At 43.1% G+C, this 20,204-nt stretch overlaps 1 protein-coding gene and 1 non-coding gene across 3 annotated transcripts in view; both read right to left on the reverse strand.

Annotated features, from left to right (window-relative positions):
• The window catches only part of LOC120941932 (aminopeptidase O (putative)), a 525,264-nt gene that overhangs the window by 115,909 nt on the left and 389,151 nt on the right, over positions 1–20,204 (reverse strand). For both annotated transcript variants that reach the window (XM_040355486.1, XM_040355487.1), the window contains exons 12-13: positions 2,693–2,755; positions 406–489 (exon numbers count right to left, since the gene is read on the reverse strand). In XM_040355486.1, the coding sequence (XP_040211420.1) occupies positions 406–489; positions 2,693–2,755 (147 nt within the window). The remainder of the gene's footprint in view (positions 1–405; positions 490–2,692; positions 2,756–20,204) is intronic.
• LOC120925724 lies at positions 8,411–8,569 on the reverse strand. The gene has a single exon (XR_005746924.1). It is a non-coding gene; the product is annotated as a U1 spliceosomal RNA (small nuclear RNA).

Here is a 20,204-nt window from a genome sequence, read left to right on the forward strand (position 1 = left end):
ACATAATAAAACTGTAAATGATTTCTATTAAATAGAAATACATACAACTAACCCAGAGATTTAAAACACAAACAGCACAAAGTAAATAAAAAAAGTAGTACATTGTACGAATGTAAAATAAACAAACAAAACTATATTCCTTTATCAGCTTAAACGTCATAACAAAACAAAGTAGCAAGAACTCATTACACATAATACAAACACATTGTTTCAAAGACTACAGATGATTTAATAGAGGGCGCAGTGTAGCTGGTTACTTCCAACAAGCTCCTTCTCTAACACACTGAAAATATACTATAGCTTATAAGGGAACAGTAGCAACTGATCCATATAAAACTTTTAAGGGCATTTTAGACAACAGAAAAAAAAAAAAAGAGAGGCAATGAGATGCAATTGTATTTTTACCTGACTGTTAAATTCTTCCTCGTGCTGTCTTTTTCTGCTTGTGCTTCTCCTGGTCCTCTTGTTCAATCGAGCCCATTTTGAGACCTGGAGAGGAGATTACAGAGTTTGTTTAAAGATACTCTCCTTGTGTGCAGATGGCCCATGTGCGTAAGAAACTATAAACAGACGCTACACACACATTTTTCCATTGCTTCACTGACTGGAAAAAACCCTCTGTACCCTCTTCAGTCTGAAATGACGTTCCTAAAATACGCATACTTCATATAGATGATAAGTGTGAGAATGGACTCTTATCTGACTGTGTATGAAAATAGACTCAGTAACATTCTTCAAGATAGAATGAAATCAAGAACACACAGAGCAACCAGACCAACAATGAAGAAAAGGAAAAAGTAGCTTCCCTTCTTGATTATACATACCAACCAAATGTACTCCTCAAAAGAATCAGACACAAGGGAGTTCAATTATTAAAACTGGAGAGTGCAAAATCTGGTGCAGGTCTGCATAGAAACCAATCAACGTCCAACTTTTACTGATTGAACAAGCTGAAGAATCTGGTGCAGCTATGCATGGTGGCCAATCAGATTCTTACTTCAGCTTGTTCAATCAGTAAAACTTGGATGTTGATTGGTTTCTATGCAGACCTGCATCAGATTTTGCACTCTCCAGTTTTTAGTAAATCAACCCAACCTTTCACATATTTGCTTCCTCCATCTCCTGGAACGAATGAATGAATGAATGAAAAATTTATATAGCGCGGCACATGCGAACTGAATCGCCTCTGGGAACGCAATGTTAATCATACATATAGCAACCAAACACATTCCTCAAAAGGAACCAGGCAAGGAGCAACTTTTAAATGTTTGCTTCTTCCACCTACTGGAACCTAATTTCATTCAACTACATACCAAGCAAACATGCTCCTCAAAATGAACCAGACACAAGAGCAACTTTTACACGTGTGTTTCCTTCCACCTATTGGAACCTAATGGCACTCAAATACATTCCAACCAGGCATGTTCCTCAAAAGGAACTGGGCACGAGGAGTAACGTTCAAATGCGTGCTTCTTCCATCTACTGGTACCTAATGCTATATATATATATATATATATACCAACCAGACACGTTCCTCAAAATGAACCAAACACAAGGAGTACCTTTCCAAAGTTTGCCTTTTCCATCTACTGGAACTCAATGCCTTTTAATATATATATCTATAAATAGATAGATATATATATCTATAGGTATATCTCTCTATAGATATCTCTCTCTATAGATGTCGTTCAAATGTGTGCTTCTTCCACCTAATGGGACCTAATGTCATTCATATATATACACCAACCAGACATGTTCCTCAAAAGGAACCAGACCCAAGGAGTACCTTTCCAAAGTTCCTCAATGTCACTTGTAAGTATAGCAACCAGATGTATTCCTCAAATGAAATCAGACACAATGAGCAACTTTCAATGTATCCTGGAACTCAAGATATATATATATATATATATATATCACACATACACACACACATTGATATATATATATATATATATATATATATATATATATATATATATATATATATATATATATATATATATATATATGTGTGTCAAACCAAGTGTGCTCCTCAAAATAAATCAGACACAAGAAGTAACTTTGAAATGTTTGCTTGGTCCACCTATTGCAAATCAGTGTGATTCCTACATATACTGGATATACACAAGAGCCAGATGTGTCCCTGAAAAGAAGTAGCTTTGGTGTCTCCATCTTCCCTCTAGCAGAACACAATGCCATACATGTAGAGTGGACACTGTATTATTCCAATAATAAGCCCCTGGACTGTAATCGATCAGATAATGACATGGTGTGTACACTGCACTAGTAACTAACTAGCCCACCCAAAGAGTTAGGGAGGTTTAGGAGAAGAGATAGGTAGTAGTAGTGTTGGTGAAAGTGATGAGGTGTATTCCCGGAGAGGACAAGGAGGAAATGAGCTCCATTCTTGGGAGGACAAAGGGTGAGTGTCCCCTTCCCGGGACTATAGACAGGTCCTACAATGAGGTGTGACCTGTGTGTGTCATGCATGTCTCCTGCACTTGTTGCAATCAGAAGCCGTGTGTCTTATATGACACAGGTGACATGAGAATTGTGTAGTAAAGTTAGATGAGGACAGAGGTGCTCCTCCGTGTCCCCGGAGTACCGAGTAGTGAAGTTTGTGCAGCAACAGGTAGAGCGGACAGGGAGTGGGCACACACACACACCTCGGGCGGGCGGGCGGGCATCTTACCTCTTCTCTCACTCGCTGCACCAGTCCGTTCTCTTCCCAGGTCTGCCTGTCCTCCAGCAAGGGCTGCGGGAGAAGAAGAAGAAGAAATACATAGAGGAGTCAGAGGAGCACGGTGTCATGATGAAGGACGGCGGCACAGAGCAGTCTTATGTGTGTGGAGATGGGGAGCCCCTGTGTCGGCTCTGTGTCTCCCTGGAAGAATGGACAGACAACACAAACGTGTCCTGTGAGGAAATGAAACACCTCCAGCCTGTGCACTGTGTTCGGGGAGGAGCTTACCATTCCAGGGGGCTGGAGGTACACCATTCCCGGCACATACTTCACCGCATCACTGACCTCTACACTACTAAACCCGCCCGGCCGTCACCTTCTATCTTTATCATACACATCGCTACTATAGAGCCGCGATCTCACCTCTCCATCATACACATCGCTACTACCACCGCCTATAGAGCCGCGATCTCACCTCTTCATCACACTCACCCTTACCGCCTATGTATCCATACCCCTACAGATCCATACCACACGATCTCACCTCTACCTCCTATAGTTCCATACCACACGATCTCACCTCTTCATCACACTCACCCTACATCCTATAGATCCATACCACACGATCTCACCTCTTCATCACACTCACCTCTACCTCCTATAGATCCATACCCCTACCTCCTATAGATCCATACCACACAATCTCACCTCTTCATCACACTCACCCCTACCTCCTATAGATCCATACCACACAATCTCACCTCTTCATCACACTCACCCCTACCGCCTATAGATCCATACCACACGATCTCACCTCTACCTCCTATAGTTCCATACCACACGATCTCACCTCTTCATCACACTCACCCTACATCCTATAGATCCATACCACACGATCTCACCTCTTCATCACACTCACCTCTACCTCCTATAGATCCATACCCCTACCTCCTATAGATCCATACCACACAATCTCACCTCTTCATCACACTCACCCCTACCTCCTATAGATCCATACCACACGATCTCACCTCTTCATCACACTCACCCCTACCGCCTATAGATCCATACCACACGATCTCACCTCTTCATCACACTCACCCCTACCGCCTATAGATCCATACCACACAATCTCACCTCTTCATCACACTCACCCCTACCGCCTATAGATCCATACCACACGATCTCACCTCTTCATCACACTCACCCCTACCGCCTATAGATCCATACCACACGATCTCACCTCTTCATCACACTCACCCCTACCGCCTATAGATCCATACCACACGATCTCACCTCTTCATCACACTCACCCTTACCGCCTATGTATCCATACCCTTACCTCCTATAGATCCATACCACACAATCTCACCTCTTCATAACACTCACCCTTACCTCCTATAGATCCATACCACACGATCTCACCTCTTCATCACACTCACCCTTACCGCCTATGTATCCATACCCCTACCTCCTATAGATCCATACCACACAATCTCATCTCTTCATCACACTCACCCCTACCGCCTATAGATCCATACCACACAATCTCATCTCTTCATCACACTCACCCCTACCTCCTATAGATCCATACCACGCAATCTCACCTCTTCATCACACTCACCCCTACCTCCTATGGATTCATACCCCTACCTCCTATAGATCCATACCACGTGATCTCACCTCTTCATCACACTCACCCCTACCTCCTATGGATCCATACCCCTACCTCCTATAGATCCATACCAAACGATCTCACCTCCTTATCACACTCACCCCTACCTCCTATGTATCCCTACCTCTTATAGATCCATACCACACGATCTCACCTCTTCATCACACTCACCCCTACCTCCTATAGATCCATACCACGCAATCTCACCTCTTCATCACACTCACCCCTACCTCCTATGGATCCATACCACACGATCTCACCTCTTCATCACACTAACCCTTACCTCCTATTGATCCATACCACACGATCTCACCTCCTAATCACACCTATCACTGCTACCGCATATAGATCCATATTACCTGATCTCACCTCTTCATTACACTCACCCCTACTTCTTATAGAGCCATACCACACAATCTCACCTCTTCATCACACTCACCTCTACCGCCTATAGATCCAAACCACGCAATGTCACCTCTTCATCACACTCACCCCTACTGCCTATGACCTGGGAGTCTCATATATGTCATCTTATATATCATATACATGTCCTAGATAGTCTTATGTATGCCATCCTATTATATATGTACTTGGAGGTTTAATGTATGTCATCCTATATATCTAGGTAGCATCATGTATGTCATATGTCCTAGGTATTCCTACATATGTCATCCTATTTGTCTAGGTAGCATCATGTATGTTGTATGTCCTAGGTACTCTTACATATGTCATCCTATATGTCTAGGTGGCATCATGTATGTCATATGTTCTAGGTACTCTTACATTTGTCATCTTATATGTCCTAGGTACTCTTAAAGATGTCATTCTTTATGTCCTAGGTAGCTTCATTTATGTCATCCTAAATGCCCTACCTAGGTGGTCTCAGTTATATCATCCTGTATGTCCTAGGTAATCTCACATATAGTCCTATATATCCTATGTGGTCTCATGTCTGTCATCCTATTATATATGTGCATCATTCTATTATATACAGTATGTCCTAGGTGGTCTCAGGTATGTCATCCTATATGTCTAGGTAGCCTCAGGTACATCATATGTCCTAGGTGGCCTCCTACATGACCTAGGTACTCTTACATAGGTCATTATTTATGTCCTAGGTAGCCTTATTTATGTCATCCTACATATCCTAGGTGGTCTCAGTTATGTCATCCTATATGTCCTAGGTCATCTCACATATGTAATCCTATATGTCCTACGTTGTCTCGTGCCGGTCAACCAATTATATATTTACATCATTGCATTATATACAGTATGTCCTAGGTAATCTCATGTATGTCATCCTATGGCCTCTTGCACACGATACTCCTGTTTGACTATCTATTTTTTCAGTCGTTTTTTTGTATGTATTTGCGCGGATTTTCATGCATTTTCGCTCATATGCGTTTGCGCATTTCATGTGCATTTTCACAAACGTGTTCGCGCGTTCACAATATGTTAATGGACATATGCGTGCATGAGGTATAAATTACTGACCAAAAATGCAGATTTCTCTATTTTTTTTACCCTGAAGAATACACAGGGCTTGTTTACGCATAGGCACATTGGGCTAGATTCAGAAAGACTTACAACGGCGCATCAGTAGATACGCCATCGTAAGTCCGAATTCGCGCCGTCGTATCTTTAAGCGTATGCTCAAACTGAGATACGCTTGTCTGTTGCTAAGATACGACCGGCGTAAGTCTCCTACGCGGTCGTATCTTAGCTACATATTTACGCTGGCCGCTAGGGGCGTGTACGTCGATTTACGCAGAGAATATGCAAATGATCAAGATACACCTATTCACGAATGTACGCATGCCCGTCGCATGTAGAATACGCCGTTTACGTAAGGCGTTTTCAGGCGTAAAGATAAGCCACCAAAAAAATGGCGCAGCCAATGTTAAGTATGGACGTCGGATCAGCATCGAATATTCCACGTTTTACGTCATTTGCGTAAGTCGTCCGTGAATGGGGCTGGGCGTAAGTTAAGTTCACGATGAAAGCATTGAGTATTTGCGACGTAAGTTTGAGCATGCGCACTGGGAGACGTCCACGGACGGCACATGCGCCGTTCGTAAGAAGCGTCATTTACAAGGGGTCACACGCCCACCACTTCCACATTTGAATTAGGTGGGCTTACGCCGGCCAATTTACGCTACGCCGCCGTAACTTAGGATGCAAGTGCTTTGTGAATACTGCACTTGCCTCTCTAAGTTGCGGCGGCGTAGCGTACATAAGATCCGCTACGCCCGCACAAAGATCCGCTCATGTCTAGCCCATTGTGTGTTTTAGCTCAGTAAAAAAAAAAGAAGCTGCACTGAGCTTTTTCAAGCTGCAGTGTGCAAGAGGCCTGAATGTCTAGGTAGACTCATGTATGTCATATTACCATATGCCTTACCTGTGTCAGCCTATATGTCCTAGGTAGCTTCACATATGTCATCTTCTATGTCCTAGCAGTCTCATGTATGTCATATGTCCTAGGTGACCTCACATACATCCTCCTACTGTACATGTCCTAAGTATTCTTACAGATGTCATTCTTTATGTCCTAGGTAGCCTCATTTATGTCATCCCATATGACCTTGATAGCCTCACCTGTGTCACCCAATACATCCAGGTAGCCTCATGTCTGTTATTGTAAATGCCCTTGGTAGCTCATGCATGTCATCCTAGATGTCCTAGGTAGCCTCATGTATGTCATCCTATATTTTCTAGGTAGTCTCATGTATGTCATCTTATATATCCTAGGTGGTCTCAGTTATGTCAACTGGCTTGAGCCTGCTGTCGGCTGAAAACAGGTCACAGGAGTGCAGAACGAACTGCACTCATGTGATCCACAGGAGAAGTACAGCCAAATGAGCTTTGGCTGTACTTCTCCTCTAGTGTTCTACTTTGTGTCACCTCAATGCCCACAGAACTCTTAACCTCCAGTCAATGAGAATTGCGCCTCTATATCATTATCCAATTTTTTTTTTTTTTGAAAAGCCTATGGCATGTGAACACACCCAAAAAACTCCACCCGATGCAGAAAAAATGTGCACACACATAAAGAGTGTTCACAAAAACGTGCAGACGGGTGCAACGTCAAGTGGTCCTCCTGTGAAGAGGGACCCAAACCCTGATCCCCCGGGGCGTTAGGCTCCAGACGGGGACTGAGGTACTGTGGTCCGAGCAACCGAAGCCGACACGGACCCAACTTCCTCGGAGGGACTGCCGAAACAGAACCCTCCCAGTACTAGGTGGGGCTCCCCCGAAGGGAGAACCCATGAGAGCAGGCGAACTAAGCCAGAAGGCCATGTCCACCCACTCCCAAGACGTTCAGGGCTGGCCCGAGGACCCGCACCCTACTAATCACACAGTGACAAAACGTGCACAACAAAAAAAGACAAAAAAGTGACAAACACAGGCTTAAATAAAATAAAGTGGGGGAAGGGATAGTGGAGAGGAGAGTGAAAGAAGTGGCCATTGTGGTGAAACAATGACCAGGCCCTCCGGCCAGGAATAAAAAATTCCTCCGGTCCTAGCCAAAAGGCCCGGCCCAGGAGGCAGGTGCTAAAAAAAGCATGTATCTGGTGCAGTGACCGTGGTATCTTAAATCAATGTGTCCCTCACACACAGTGATCTTCAGATACCCCTGGACTGCCACTCCAGGGGCACATGCACCATAGGCTTTTCATTCCATATCCGACCCCCCGACCGGCCACTGCAGCCCTCCAACCCTGCCAGCCAACCCGGCAGATTTGCATGGTCCTACCCCGTCTTACCACAGGGCATTACCAGCTCCTCCAACCGGATCGCTGACAGAGATAGCACTTACACCAGCCAGCCAGAAGGCCAGACTAGAACTCGGCAAAAAGACCAAGACCAAGCGCAGTACCCATCCTCACCAGGAGCACCCTTCCAGATGGCTCAGACTCAACCATGGGCCGGCCCCCAGTATTCTGTCGGGCAGCACAGCGTAGTCCCTGCTGAAACCATCCTTCCAGGTGCAATGACGTCATTGGATTGCATCCACCCTCCCCATGTAGGAGGTGCTTCAGCGCTCCGCTGACAACTGATAAGGACAGATACCACACCCAGTCCCAGCCAAAAGGCCGAGAAGCGGCAGGGAAGACAACCACGATCAGCACGGCCTAGAGTGTGCAATAGCCGTGCCTCGCCCTGGGAGAACCACCTTCATGATCATGGTGTCTCCCCTGCCAGGTAAGATCTCTCCAAATTATGCACACTTTAAAGCCCCCTGGCCACTAGGGACTCTCCTGTTATCACGTACAATGCCAGTACATTTGAGTTATGGTCCCTTTGGCTGCACTCGTGTTTAAGAAGAGCATATGAAAAAACTCTCACTGTGCAGTATCTTTGAAACATATTCTCATTCACACAACCAAATCAGCCATGGCGCAGCAAGTATGCCATGATCAGAAAGCTTGTACAAGTGAAAAACAGGAGCTGCAGCTGTCCGTTGCTATAGGCATGTATCTGTACATCGAGTGGTTGCATGCAGTTAGGGTTGCCATCCGTAACTGCATGATACCAACCTCTATGTGTCTTGAAGAAGCAATAGCAAGAAACAGGTTGACCTACGAGGACTTACCTCCACAGATTATTTTGCTATATTAATGTGCAGTGAGCCATATTTAACAACAAAAGTTTATCACCTTGATTGATAAGTCATAGTTTGTATCTTTGTCCTATGTACCTATGAATATGTACATGCATAGCTTTTATGACCTGTAATAGGTGTTTTTGTGGTTTTAACAAATTAATTTTGTGATATAAATGTTTTAATTTAATATGTGTGTTCTCTTTTTGTGCCAGTAAAGTCCAATGAAATATATTCGTTTTTTTCGATGTAAAATACGGATGTGGCACATGAGTGGCTGTAACCAAGATTCAACAACAGAAGCACAGCAACCCTTCCCCTTAACTTTTACCCCAGGGCAGACATACAGCAGTATAGAGAATGCTTTCCTGTGGATGGCACATCCTTCCAGCCATGCTGCATGGCGACGTACTGCTATCTCCTCCCACCCCATCTTTCTTTCTCTGTGTCTTGGCTATATGAAACAACAGAGAGGAGTAATCGGAGTTCTTTCTTACCTCAACTGTCTCCTCCTCCTCTTCCAATGGCATCCTCCCACTATTATGGTCCCTGCTCTGATTGCAGTGGCATATATTCTCTCAGCAGGTGTGTCGGAGAATGGAGCAGTGTGGCCAGAATTCCAGTAATCATGCTAATTAGTCAACAATTCCCACCAAAAACTGGAAAGTTCGCACCTATGCCAGTAGCAACCAATTAGGTTTCAACCCAATTTATGGAAACACCAAACAGGATTTATTCTTTATTGTAATGCAAAATAAATCCACTTTTGTGCTCATTTTCTTTTCTATAGCTTTGTTTTTATTAACCAGCAGTTCAAAGTATAAAGCCTCGTACACACGATCAGTTTTCCCAACGGGAAAACTGTGAGGAGAGCTTTTGGCCAGGAATCCCAGCCGTGTATATGCTCCTCGCAGTTTTTCAGACGGGAAAACTGCCCAAAAACTGCCTGACAAAAAAAGAGAACTAGTTCTCTTTTTTCCCGCCGGGAAATCCAGTGGACTTTTGCCAGGCGTTTTTTGGCAGTTTTCCTAAGGGAAAAACTGCAATGGAGCATTCACACGGCCAAAGCTCCATTGCAGTTTGCCTGTGGGAAAAAACAGCCGTGTGTAGCTCCATCACAATTTTCCTGTGGGAAAAAACGACCGTGTGTAGGGGAAAGGCTTTCCCCTCGGGATTTCCGACAACATCTTTTACCGTCGGAAATCCTGCACATGTGTACGAGGCATTAGCGTGTGCAGATGCATCAAGCCATAGAAACTTATTTACTGTGTAGTGTCTCTACAACAGCCTTTCTCAACCTTTTCAACACAGAGAAACCCTTGAAATAACTTTCTGGTCTCAGGGAACCCCTGCTATAAATTACTATATCTACAACTCAGACAGTGGGGAAAATGCTCCTTACATTTGTGGTCATTGGTAAGAATTACCCCACAAGATCAACCCTTAACAACCTCTGGAGGAACCCTGGTTGTGAAACTCTAGTATACAGGATCTACAATTTGCAACTTTTTTAGTTAGTAGTTGGTAATATTGGGTATCATTACAGAGATACTAGCTAGTAACAATTCCTGATGACATAGAAAGTAACCACTAAGAATAATTTAGAAAATTAGGGGGATCTGTGAACTACTGAATATATACATGATGATTTGCCCTCCTTCTTCACATATCATAATTGCCTGGATTCATAAACAGCTTAAGTCTCCACAGATCTGACAGATCTGCATGGACATATTGAAAAACAAGATTGATGAACTAGCAATTCTAACCTTATTGCTAAAGTCGATTTGTTTCCCTGATCGGGTCAGCAAAAATTAGTTTGCTAAATTACCAATTTCATAGTGACATTTTACAGATGTATATTCAAAACATGTTTATGATTCCCAGTTTCTATTACTGGTGTAATTCTTATAACATATCTATGGGGCTCATTTATGAAAATGGTTTAAAACCCAAGAAAAATACCACATCTTACAATCACAATAATTTTCATAAATCTATATGTACTTCACTAAACTCATCAAGGTGTTACAAAAAGAACTGCTAAAGTATTGTGAGACACACTTCTCGATGCACAGATGGCTAGAAAGGGCAAGAATAATTATTTGCCTGACTCCACCCACTTACTTAAGCAAAGGCTGGGATTTTTATTGTTGTGCTGAAAGTGAGGATATGCAAATACCTTCGTGTTATAGGAAGGTAATGCTGTACCTCACTAAACTCTTTCTAATTGTATTACAATTTAAGATTTGTCTTGCCTTTGTGATCCATAGCAGTGTTAGTCCTACCTGTGTATTTACTTGTCAAAGCAAAGCAATATGTACTTTTTAATGGCCCCACCAGCAGCACAGTCACCTTTCCTTTGCTCCTCTGTTGCTGAAAACAAGAGAAAATACCCAATATTTCACCCTTGATCATCCCATGATGATACAATATTTGGATTGACCACTCAATTTGATGCAAATGGTGCTTTTACATGATGGTGGTCATGGTGGGTGGGGATAGAGTCCTTAGCCCTGTCCAAGTCATAGATAGGAGCATACACAGAGCTCCCTCTCTCCACTGTCAGCATCCAAAAGGAATGTCAGGGGAGTAAAAGGAATTAAAAAGGGGCAGCTGATGGGGTTGTCAAAGAAAATGTTGCCCTCATTGGGAAAAGAACAGATCCTATTTAATGAGGCTAATTGTTCATATTTCCATTAGAATTGTTTTAATATCTGAACTACATTAATATTATCGTTTATATAACTTCCACTTCTATACGAGTTGGAAAGGGTGGTAATAAACTCAATCACCAGCCGCCATCATTATCAGTAGTTGCTCCACTAGCATCATTTGATCTTACACAAAGGTTTTGGGCATCCGCAGATGCACAATAGTGTGTTGCTAAAGCTTGTAATGCTAAACATGTTTACGAGGCTCAGCCAAGCCTTTTGCAAGAAACTCCTAAATGCTTTGATCTGTGGACATCAGAGAGTCTCTACTAATAGAGTAGTCTGTTTGAGCTCAAAGCAAATGCTTTATACCACCATTAATTAAGTGATAAACAAACTTGCAGTTATATGCTTCATATTGAACTCTTGCAAAATGACAAAAGTGTCAAAACAAATCCAGGTATCAGATCAAGTGTGTTTATGCAGCAGCACAGGTCAATGTTTTGCGCTAATGAGCCATTCATAGGCTAGATTCAACATGGTAGCTGCTGGGTAAATAGTTTTAGGTAGATTCAGGTAGAGTGGTGTAAACTTGCGGCAGCGTAGCTTAGCGTGTTTAGGCTACGCCGTCGTAATTTAGCGAGGCAAGTACTTGATTCTCAAAGTACTTGCCTGCTAAGTTACGGCGGCGTAGCCTAAAGCGGGCGGGGTAAGGGCGCCTAATTTAAATTTGTCTGAGGGGGCGTGTTTAATGGTAATGAGGCTTGACCTGACGTGATTGACGTTTTTTTTCAACTGCGCATGCGCCGGGCGCCTACATTTCCCAGCGTGCATTGCGGCTAAGTACGCCGCACGGGCCTATTGATTTCGACGTGGACGTAAACGACGTAAATCCCTATTCACGGACGACTTACGCAAACGCCGTAAAAATTTCGAATTTCGATGCGGGAACGGCGGCCATACTTTAACATTACTATTCCATCTATTAGATGGAATAACTTTAGGCCTGATAATGCCTTACGGAAACGGCGTAAATGTACTGCGGCGGTCGGGCGTACGTTTGTGAATCGCCATATCTACTAATTTACATATTCTACGCCGACCGCAATGGAAGCGCCACCTAGCGGCCATCCTCAATATTGCAACCTAAGATAGGATGGCGCAAGCCATCCTATCTTAGATATGTTTAAGCGTATCTCTGTTTGAGAATACACTTAAACATAAGTCGGCGTAGATTCTGAGTTAGGTCGGCTTATCTACTGATAAGCCAGCCTAACTCTTTCTGAATCTACCTATTTATGATTCCTGAGTTAGGCTGGTGCTCAATACCTTGTCTAGACTATTCTCTATAAAAGCTCTAGTGGCCATACCTCTCCTGTGAGTTGCAGGAGTGCAATTAGTTCTGCACTCATGTGAACCAGATTAGGTCGGCAGTGGGCTAAAATCCACTGTCGGCTGATGTTACAGAGCCGATCCAGGCTCTGCAGGGACCGCAACAATATTGTCAAGATTTGCCCAGATGCCGAACTGCTACCTGGCTCAGCCTCTCAGAATGACGCTGAGAGCCTGAGCCAACTGCTCCGGCCCCCTCCAGAGCACACCTGTGATCTGAGTGATCATTGGTCTTTGATCACACAGTTCTCAGTGTAGAGGCTGTGGGCAACTGCTGCAGCCATCTAGGCGAGCAAGTTTATTATTTTAGATCCCCGCACTTCTCTTTAAAAGGTAAACTAATCTGTCTTTGGGTTATTTTTATTTTAATTTTCACAAGGTTTAAAATTGTGTGTGTATATATAAACACACACACACACGCTTGGGGGAGAAACTAAAACTGGAGCTAAGAGAACCTGGTGCAGCTGTTCATAGTAACCAATCCGCTCCTAAATTCAGCTTGTTCAATGAAGCTTTAACAATAATACCAAGTAGCTTATTAACCGCTTCCCGACCGCCGCATGTAGATATACGTCGGCAGAATGGCACGTACAGGCACATTGGCGTACCTGTACGTCCCTGCCTTTCCGCGGGTCGGGGGTCCGATTGGGACCCCCCCGCTACATGCGGCGGTCGGATTCCCTCGGGGAGCGATCCGGGACGACGGCGCAGCTATTCGTTTATAGCCGCTCCGTCGCGATCGCTCCCCGGAGCTGAAGAACGGGGAGAGCCGTATGTAAACACGGCTTCCCCGTGCTTCACTGTGGCGCTGCATCGATCGAGTCATCCCTTTTATAGGGAGATTCGATCGATGACGTCAGTCCTACAGCCACACCCCCTACAGTTGTAAACACACACTAGGTGAACACTAAATCCTACAGCGCCCCCTGTGTTTAACTCCCAAACTGCAACTGTCATTTTCACAATAAACAATGCAATTTAAATGCATTTTTTGCTGTGAAAATGACAATGGTCTCAAAAATGTGTCAAAATTGTCCGAAGTGTCCGCCATAATGTCGCAGTCACGAAAAAAATCGCCGATCGCCACCATTAGTAGTATAGTAGTAAAAAAAAAAAAAATTATAAAAATGCAATAAAACTATCCCCTCTTTTGTAAACGCTATAAATTTTGCGCAAACCAATCGATAAACGCTTATTGCGATTTTTTTTTACCAAAAATAGGTAGAAGAATACGTATCGGCCTTAACTGAGGAAAAAAAAAAATTTATATATGTTTTTGGGGGATATTTATTAGAGCAAAAAGTAAAAAATATTGCATTTTTTTCAAAATTGTCGCTCTAATTTTGTTTATAGTGCAAAAAATAAAAACCGCAGAGGTGATCAAATACCACCAAAAGAAAGCTCTATTTGTGGGGAAAAAAGGACGCCAATTTTGTTTGGGAGCCACGTCGCACGACCGCGCAATTGTCTGTTAAAGCGACGCAGTGCCGAATTGTAAAAACCCCTTGGGTCATGTAGCAGCATATTGGTCCGGTCCTTAAGTGGTTATTATGTACAGCTGCATCACATTATCAGTGCTCCAGTTTTAGTAAATCTCCTCTTTGGAGCCATAAATGCATACTTTCTCCCCCTCCTTCTTTTTCTGTAATTCTGTCCCCATCCATTTTCATACCCCAACTGAGAGTCAAGTCCTACTCTCTCCAACCTTGTTTTTTTTTTTTCCCCCGCCCCCCCCCCCCCCCATCTGTATACTCAGTTGAATACCTTCCTATCTACTAGCAATAGGCGGCCTATATAGATATATAAGATTGTTAAATCCATGAAAAGATTCACTAGTCACAACAAGCTACAACACAGGAACAGCTTTTATTAGAAAATCTTAATGGCATACACATGTACATTTTTGTCTTTATTAAGACTTCGGTTGGATTATAGGGTAACCTCTGCGTGCTTTTATGTGCAGTTGTCGATTGGTATGTACCCAATGTCCTCAGTGCACATAGCACTGTTTTATGTTGTTTTGTTAAGTGTCTGCTCTTATTTCTTGCAAAAAATGTAATAAACGAAAGTACACCCCTCACATTTTTGTAAATATTTTATCTTTTCATGTCACAACACTGAAGAAATTACACTTTGCTACAATGTAAAGTGTACAGCTTGTATAACAGTGTAAATTTGCTGTTGCCTCAAAATAACTCAACACACAGCCATTAATGTCTAAACTTCTGGCAACAAAAGTGAGTACACCCCTAAGTGAAAATGTCCAAATTGGGCCCAAATGTCAATATTTTGTGTGGCCACCATTATTTACCAGCGCTGCCTTAACCCTCTTGGGCATGGAGTTCACCAGAGCTTCACAGGTTGTCACTGAAGTCCTCTTCCACTCCTCCATGATATCATGGAGCTGGTGGCTGTTGGCATTCATGGTTCCCTCTATGAACTGTAGCTCACCAGTGACGGCAGCACTTTATGAAGCCCCAGACCATGGCACTCCCACCATCATGCTTGACTGTAGGCAAGACACACTTGGTAGCTGCCACACACGCTTGACACCATCTGAACCAAATAAGTTTATCTTGGCCCATCAGACCACAGGACATGGTTCCAGTAATCCATGTCCTTAGTCTACTTGTCTTCAGCAAACTGTTTGCAGGCTTTCTTGTGTATCATCTTTAGAAGAGGCTTCCTTCTGGGACGACAACCATGCAGACCAATTTGATGCAGTGTGTGGCATAAGGTCTGAGCACTGATAGGCTGACACCCCACCCCTTCCACCTCTGCAGCAATGCTGGCAGCACGCATACGTCTATTTCCCCAAAACAACCTTTGGATATGACGATGAGCATGTGCACTCAACTTCTTGTCGACCATAGCGAGGCCTGTTCTGAGTGGAACCTGTCCTGTTAAACTGCTGTATAGTATTGGCTGCAGCTCAGTTTAAGGGTCTTGGCAATCTTCTTATAGCCTAGGCCTTCTTTATATAGAGCAACAATTCTTTTTTTCAGATCCTCAGAGAGTTCTTTGCCATGATGTTGAACTTCCAGTGGTGAGCCATAACACCATATTCCAGTGGTGAGCCATACCACCACTTCCCGACCCGCGTATTGTAAATGTACGTCCTCTTTTTAAACATGGATATTCCAGTAACGGCAGCAGTAATGTTTTCAGCGGGCGGCCGTGTAAACGATAACGGCGGTCTCCGCGGCGGATTCGCCGCGAGATCGCCGTTATCGGTGGCGGGAGAGGGACCCCCCCCTCCCGCCGCTTTTCCGCGCCCTCCGCCGCTTACCGGAGCCGTCGGTAGCGGCGGAGGAGATCCGATGCTGCCGCCTGGAGAGTGAGGACTTGAGTGAGGGCAAGATGGCCCCCACCCGTCCTCATAGCTCTGCTGGGCGGAAGTGACGTCAAAACGTCAGTCCCGCCCAGCCTCTTAAAGAGACAATTTTTTTTTGTCATTTTTTTAAATGACAAATTTTCCTTTTTTTCTTGCATTTAAGCCTAAATATGAGATCTGAGGTCTTTTTGACCCCAGATCTCATATTTAAGAGGACCTGTCATGCTTTTTTCTATTACAAGGGATGTTTACATTCCTTGTAATAGGAATAAAAGTGATAATTTTTTTATTTTTTTATATTTTAGTGTAAAAAATAATAAAATCAATAAAATTAAATAAGAAAACAAAAAAAACATTTTTTTAAAGCGCCCCGTCCCGACGAGCTCGCGCGCAGAAGCGAACGCATACGCGAGTAGCGCCCGCATATGAAAACGGTGTTCAAATCACACAAGTGAGGTATCGCCGCGATCGTTAGAGCGAGAGCAAAAATTATAGCCCTAGAGCTACTCTGTAGCTCAAAAAATGCAACTTATAGAATTTTTTAAACGTCGCCTATCTAGATTTTTAGGGGTAAAAGTTTGACGCCATGCCACCAGCGGGCGCAATTTTAAAGCGTGACATGTTGGGTATCATTTTACTCGGAGTAACATTATCTTTCACAATATATAAAAAATTGGGCCAAATTTATTGTTGTCTTTTTTATTAATTCAAAAAAGTGAATTTTTTCCAAAAAAAGTGCGCTTGTAAGACCGCTGCGCAAATACGGTGTGACAAAAAGTATTGCGATGACAGCCATTTTATTCTCTAGGGTGTTAGAAAAAAAAAATATATAATGTTTGGGGGTTTTAAGTAATTTTCTAGCAGAAAAAACTGTTTTAGTCTTGCAAACACCAAATCTGAAAAACACCTGAGGCCCCATACACACGATAGAATTTATCCGCGAATACGGTCCAGCGGACCGTTTCCGCGGATAAATCCTCTCGAGGATTTCAGCAGATTTTAATGCGATGGAGTGTACTCACCATCGCATTGAAATTCACGCCGAAATCCTCTGGCGATGACGTGTCGCGCCGTCGCCGCGATTATGACGCGGCGACGTGCGCGACGCTGTCATATAAGGAATTCCACGCATGCGTCGAATCATTACGACGCATGTGGGGAATCCCTTCGGACGGATGGATCCGGTGAGTCTATACAGACCAGCGGATCCATCCGTTGGGATGGATTCCAGCAGATGGATTTGCTTGGCATGTCAGCAAATATTCGATCTGCTGGAATCCATCCCAGGGGAGAAATATCCGCGGAAACAGATCCGCTGGCGTGTACACACCATAGGATCTATCCGCTGAAACCCATCTGCTGGGATTTTTCAGCGGATGGATTCTATGGTGTGTACGGGGCCTTAGGGGTGTACTCACTTTTGTTGCCAGTGGTTTAGACAATAATGACTGTGTTGAGTTATTTTGAGGGGACAGCAAATTTACACTGTTATACAAGCTGCACACTCACTACTTTACATTGTAGCAAAGTGTCATTTCTTCAGTGTTGTCACATGAAAAGATATAATAAAATATTTATAAAGATGTGAAGGGTGTACTCTCTTTTGTAAAATACTGTGTATATATATATATATACACATACAGCATATAAAACCACTTCACATTATATTTAAAGATCTAGTGTTGTGTACCCTGCTGTCAGACAGCAGTTTTCAGTATTTAAAGGTTTTTCTTACCATAGTGAACTTTACTACAAGCTGTAATACTGCGTGTATTGTGGGGGAAGTTAAGTCATTTAAGACAGCAGAAATCCACCAAATATGGAAACCTTGTACAGAACATTTGCTTCTTTCCCAAACAGGAATTAGCTTTTCAGACAGAAGTGTGTATAATGCTTAATGCCCAGATTTAGTAAATCTTTCCAAGGCTTAGTAGCATGACATGTCTACTGAGTGAAATCACTTTAAAGTAATTAATCCTTTCTAGGTTGGATGGCTATGCATTGATACATCTCTAAAAGCCACAATGGGTATATTGTAATAAACACATGTTTATTAGATATGTGTGTAAATTAGACGTTGGGTGATAGGTGGTAATAATTACTACATATTGTGATATGAGGTAGCCCGGGATCATCAGTCAGCCATGTTGGTAAAGGCAAAAAGTATTTTTATTTACAAAAGCAGGCAAACTTATGTTCGGCAAAGTACACAAAATAGTCCCTACTCTTCTGGACTCTAAGGCACTTGGGTTAACCCCTACAGGACCAAAGCTCCGGTAATCAGGGTTTGGATGTTCTTCCCAACCAAAACTCTTTGAACCTCAGAAATCCGGGTTTAGCAATCCAGAGAGTACTAAAAACCAGCACTCTCCTTGCCAGCCAGACTACCCCAGAACTCCCCATCCTACATGGGCGAGAACCTCTGAGTACTCAATGTCTTCAAACATGTCTTTCCCCTTAAAGAGACCACAATTCAAATACTGAGGGGATACACCTGCTGTCAAGGACACATTCCTGGTGTTCTGTACAGTGTAGCATTGTATAAATATGATGAACTTGCCCATGTCCACTTAAAAGACCTGTTTTCAAAATCTTCTCAACAAAATGTATAATGTTCCATTCTCTTAATGTAAGCCACTCACGCCTGGGGTGATTCATCTTTGTAAAAGAAAACATGTATGTCAGGTTTATATAATTTATTCTACAATGACAGGTTCCACCCAAGTGCCGAGCATGTTATATTGTTCTAGAATTATATTGTTCTCACGGAAAATATAAGAATATGTTGTCCTTATTAATCTCCTAGCAAAATACACCGATAACATGAACAGCCAATTCAAAATGGTGTGGTTTATTTAAGTGTAAATGTGATTTACATAGTGTTTTCCAATACTTCATTTTAAACAATGCTTTTAAGGTTAGCCACGCACATTTCATTTTCTTTCATTCAACTATATTGTACAGGTGATACTCGAAAAATTAGAATATCGTGCAAAAGTTAATTTATTTCACTAATGCAACTTAAAAAGGTGAAACTAATATATGAGATAGACTCATTACATGCAAAGCAAAATAGTTCAAGCCGTGATTTGTCATAATTGTGACGATTATGGCTTACAGCTCATGAAAACCCCAAATCCACAATCTCAGAAAATTTTAATATTACATGTAATCAATAAAACAAGGATTGTACATAGAACAATATCGGACCTCTGAAAAGTATAAGCATGCATATGTACTCAGTACTTGGCTTGGGCCCCTTTTGCAGCAATTACTGCTTCAATGCGGTGTGGCATGGAAGCTATCAGCCAGTGGCACTGCTGAGTTGTTATGGAAGACCAGGATGCTTCAATAGCAGCCTTCAGCTCTTCTGCATTGTTTGGTCTCATGTCTCTCATCTTTCTCTTGGCAATGCCCCATAGATTCTCTATGGGGTTCAGGTCAGGCGAGATTGCTGGCCAATCAAGCACAGTAATCCCACAGTCATTGAACCAGCAGATGACATGGCTCCCCAAATCAACACAGACTGCGTAAACTTCAAGCATCTTGCAGTGTGTGTCTCTCCATTCTTCCTCCATACCCTGGCTCCTTGGTTTTCAAATGAGATGCAAAATTTGCTCTTATCAGAAAAGAGGACTTTGGGCCACTGAGCACCAGACCAGGTGTGTTTTTCTTTAGCCCAGGTAAGACGCTTCTGACGTTGTTTGTTGTTCAGGAGTGGCTTGACAAGAGGAATACGACAATTGAAGATCATGTCCAGGATCCGTCTGTGTGTGGTGCTCTTGATGCACCGACTCCAGCCTCAGTCCACTCCTTGTGAAAGTCCCCAACACTTTTGAATGGCCTTTTCCTGACAATCCTCT

Source organism: Rana temporaria, chromosome 1 (genome assembly GCF_905171775.1).
Source record: "Rana temporaria chromosome 1, aRanTem1.1, whole genome shotgun sequence".
Lineage (NCBI taxonomy): Eukaryota > Metazoa > Chordata > Amphibia > Anura > Ranidae > Rana > Rana temporaria.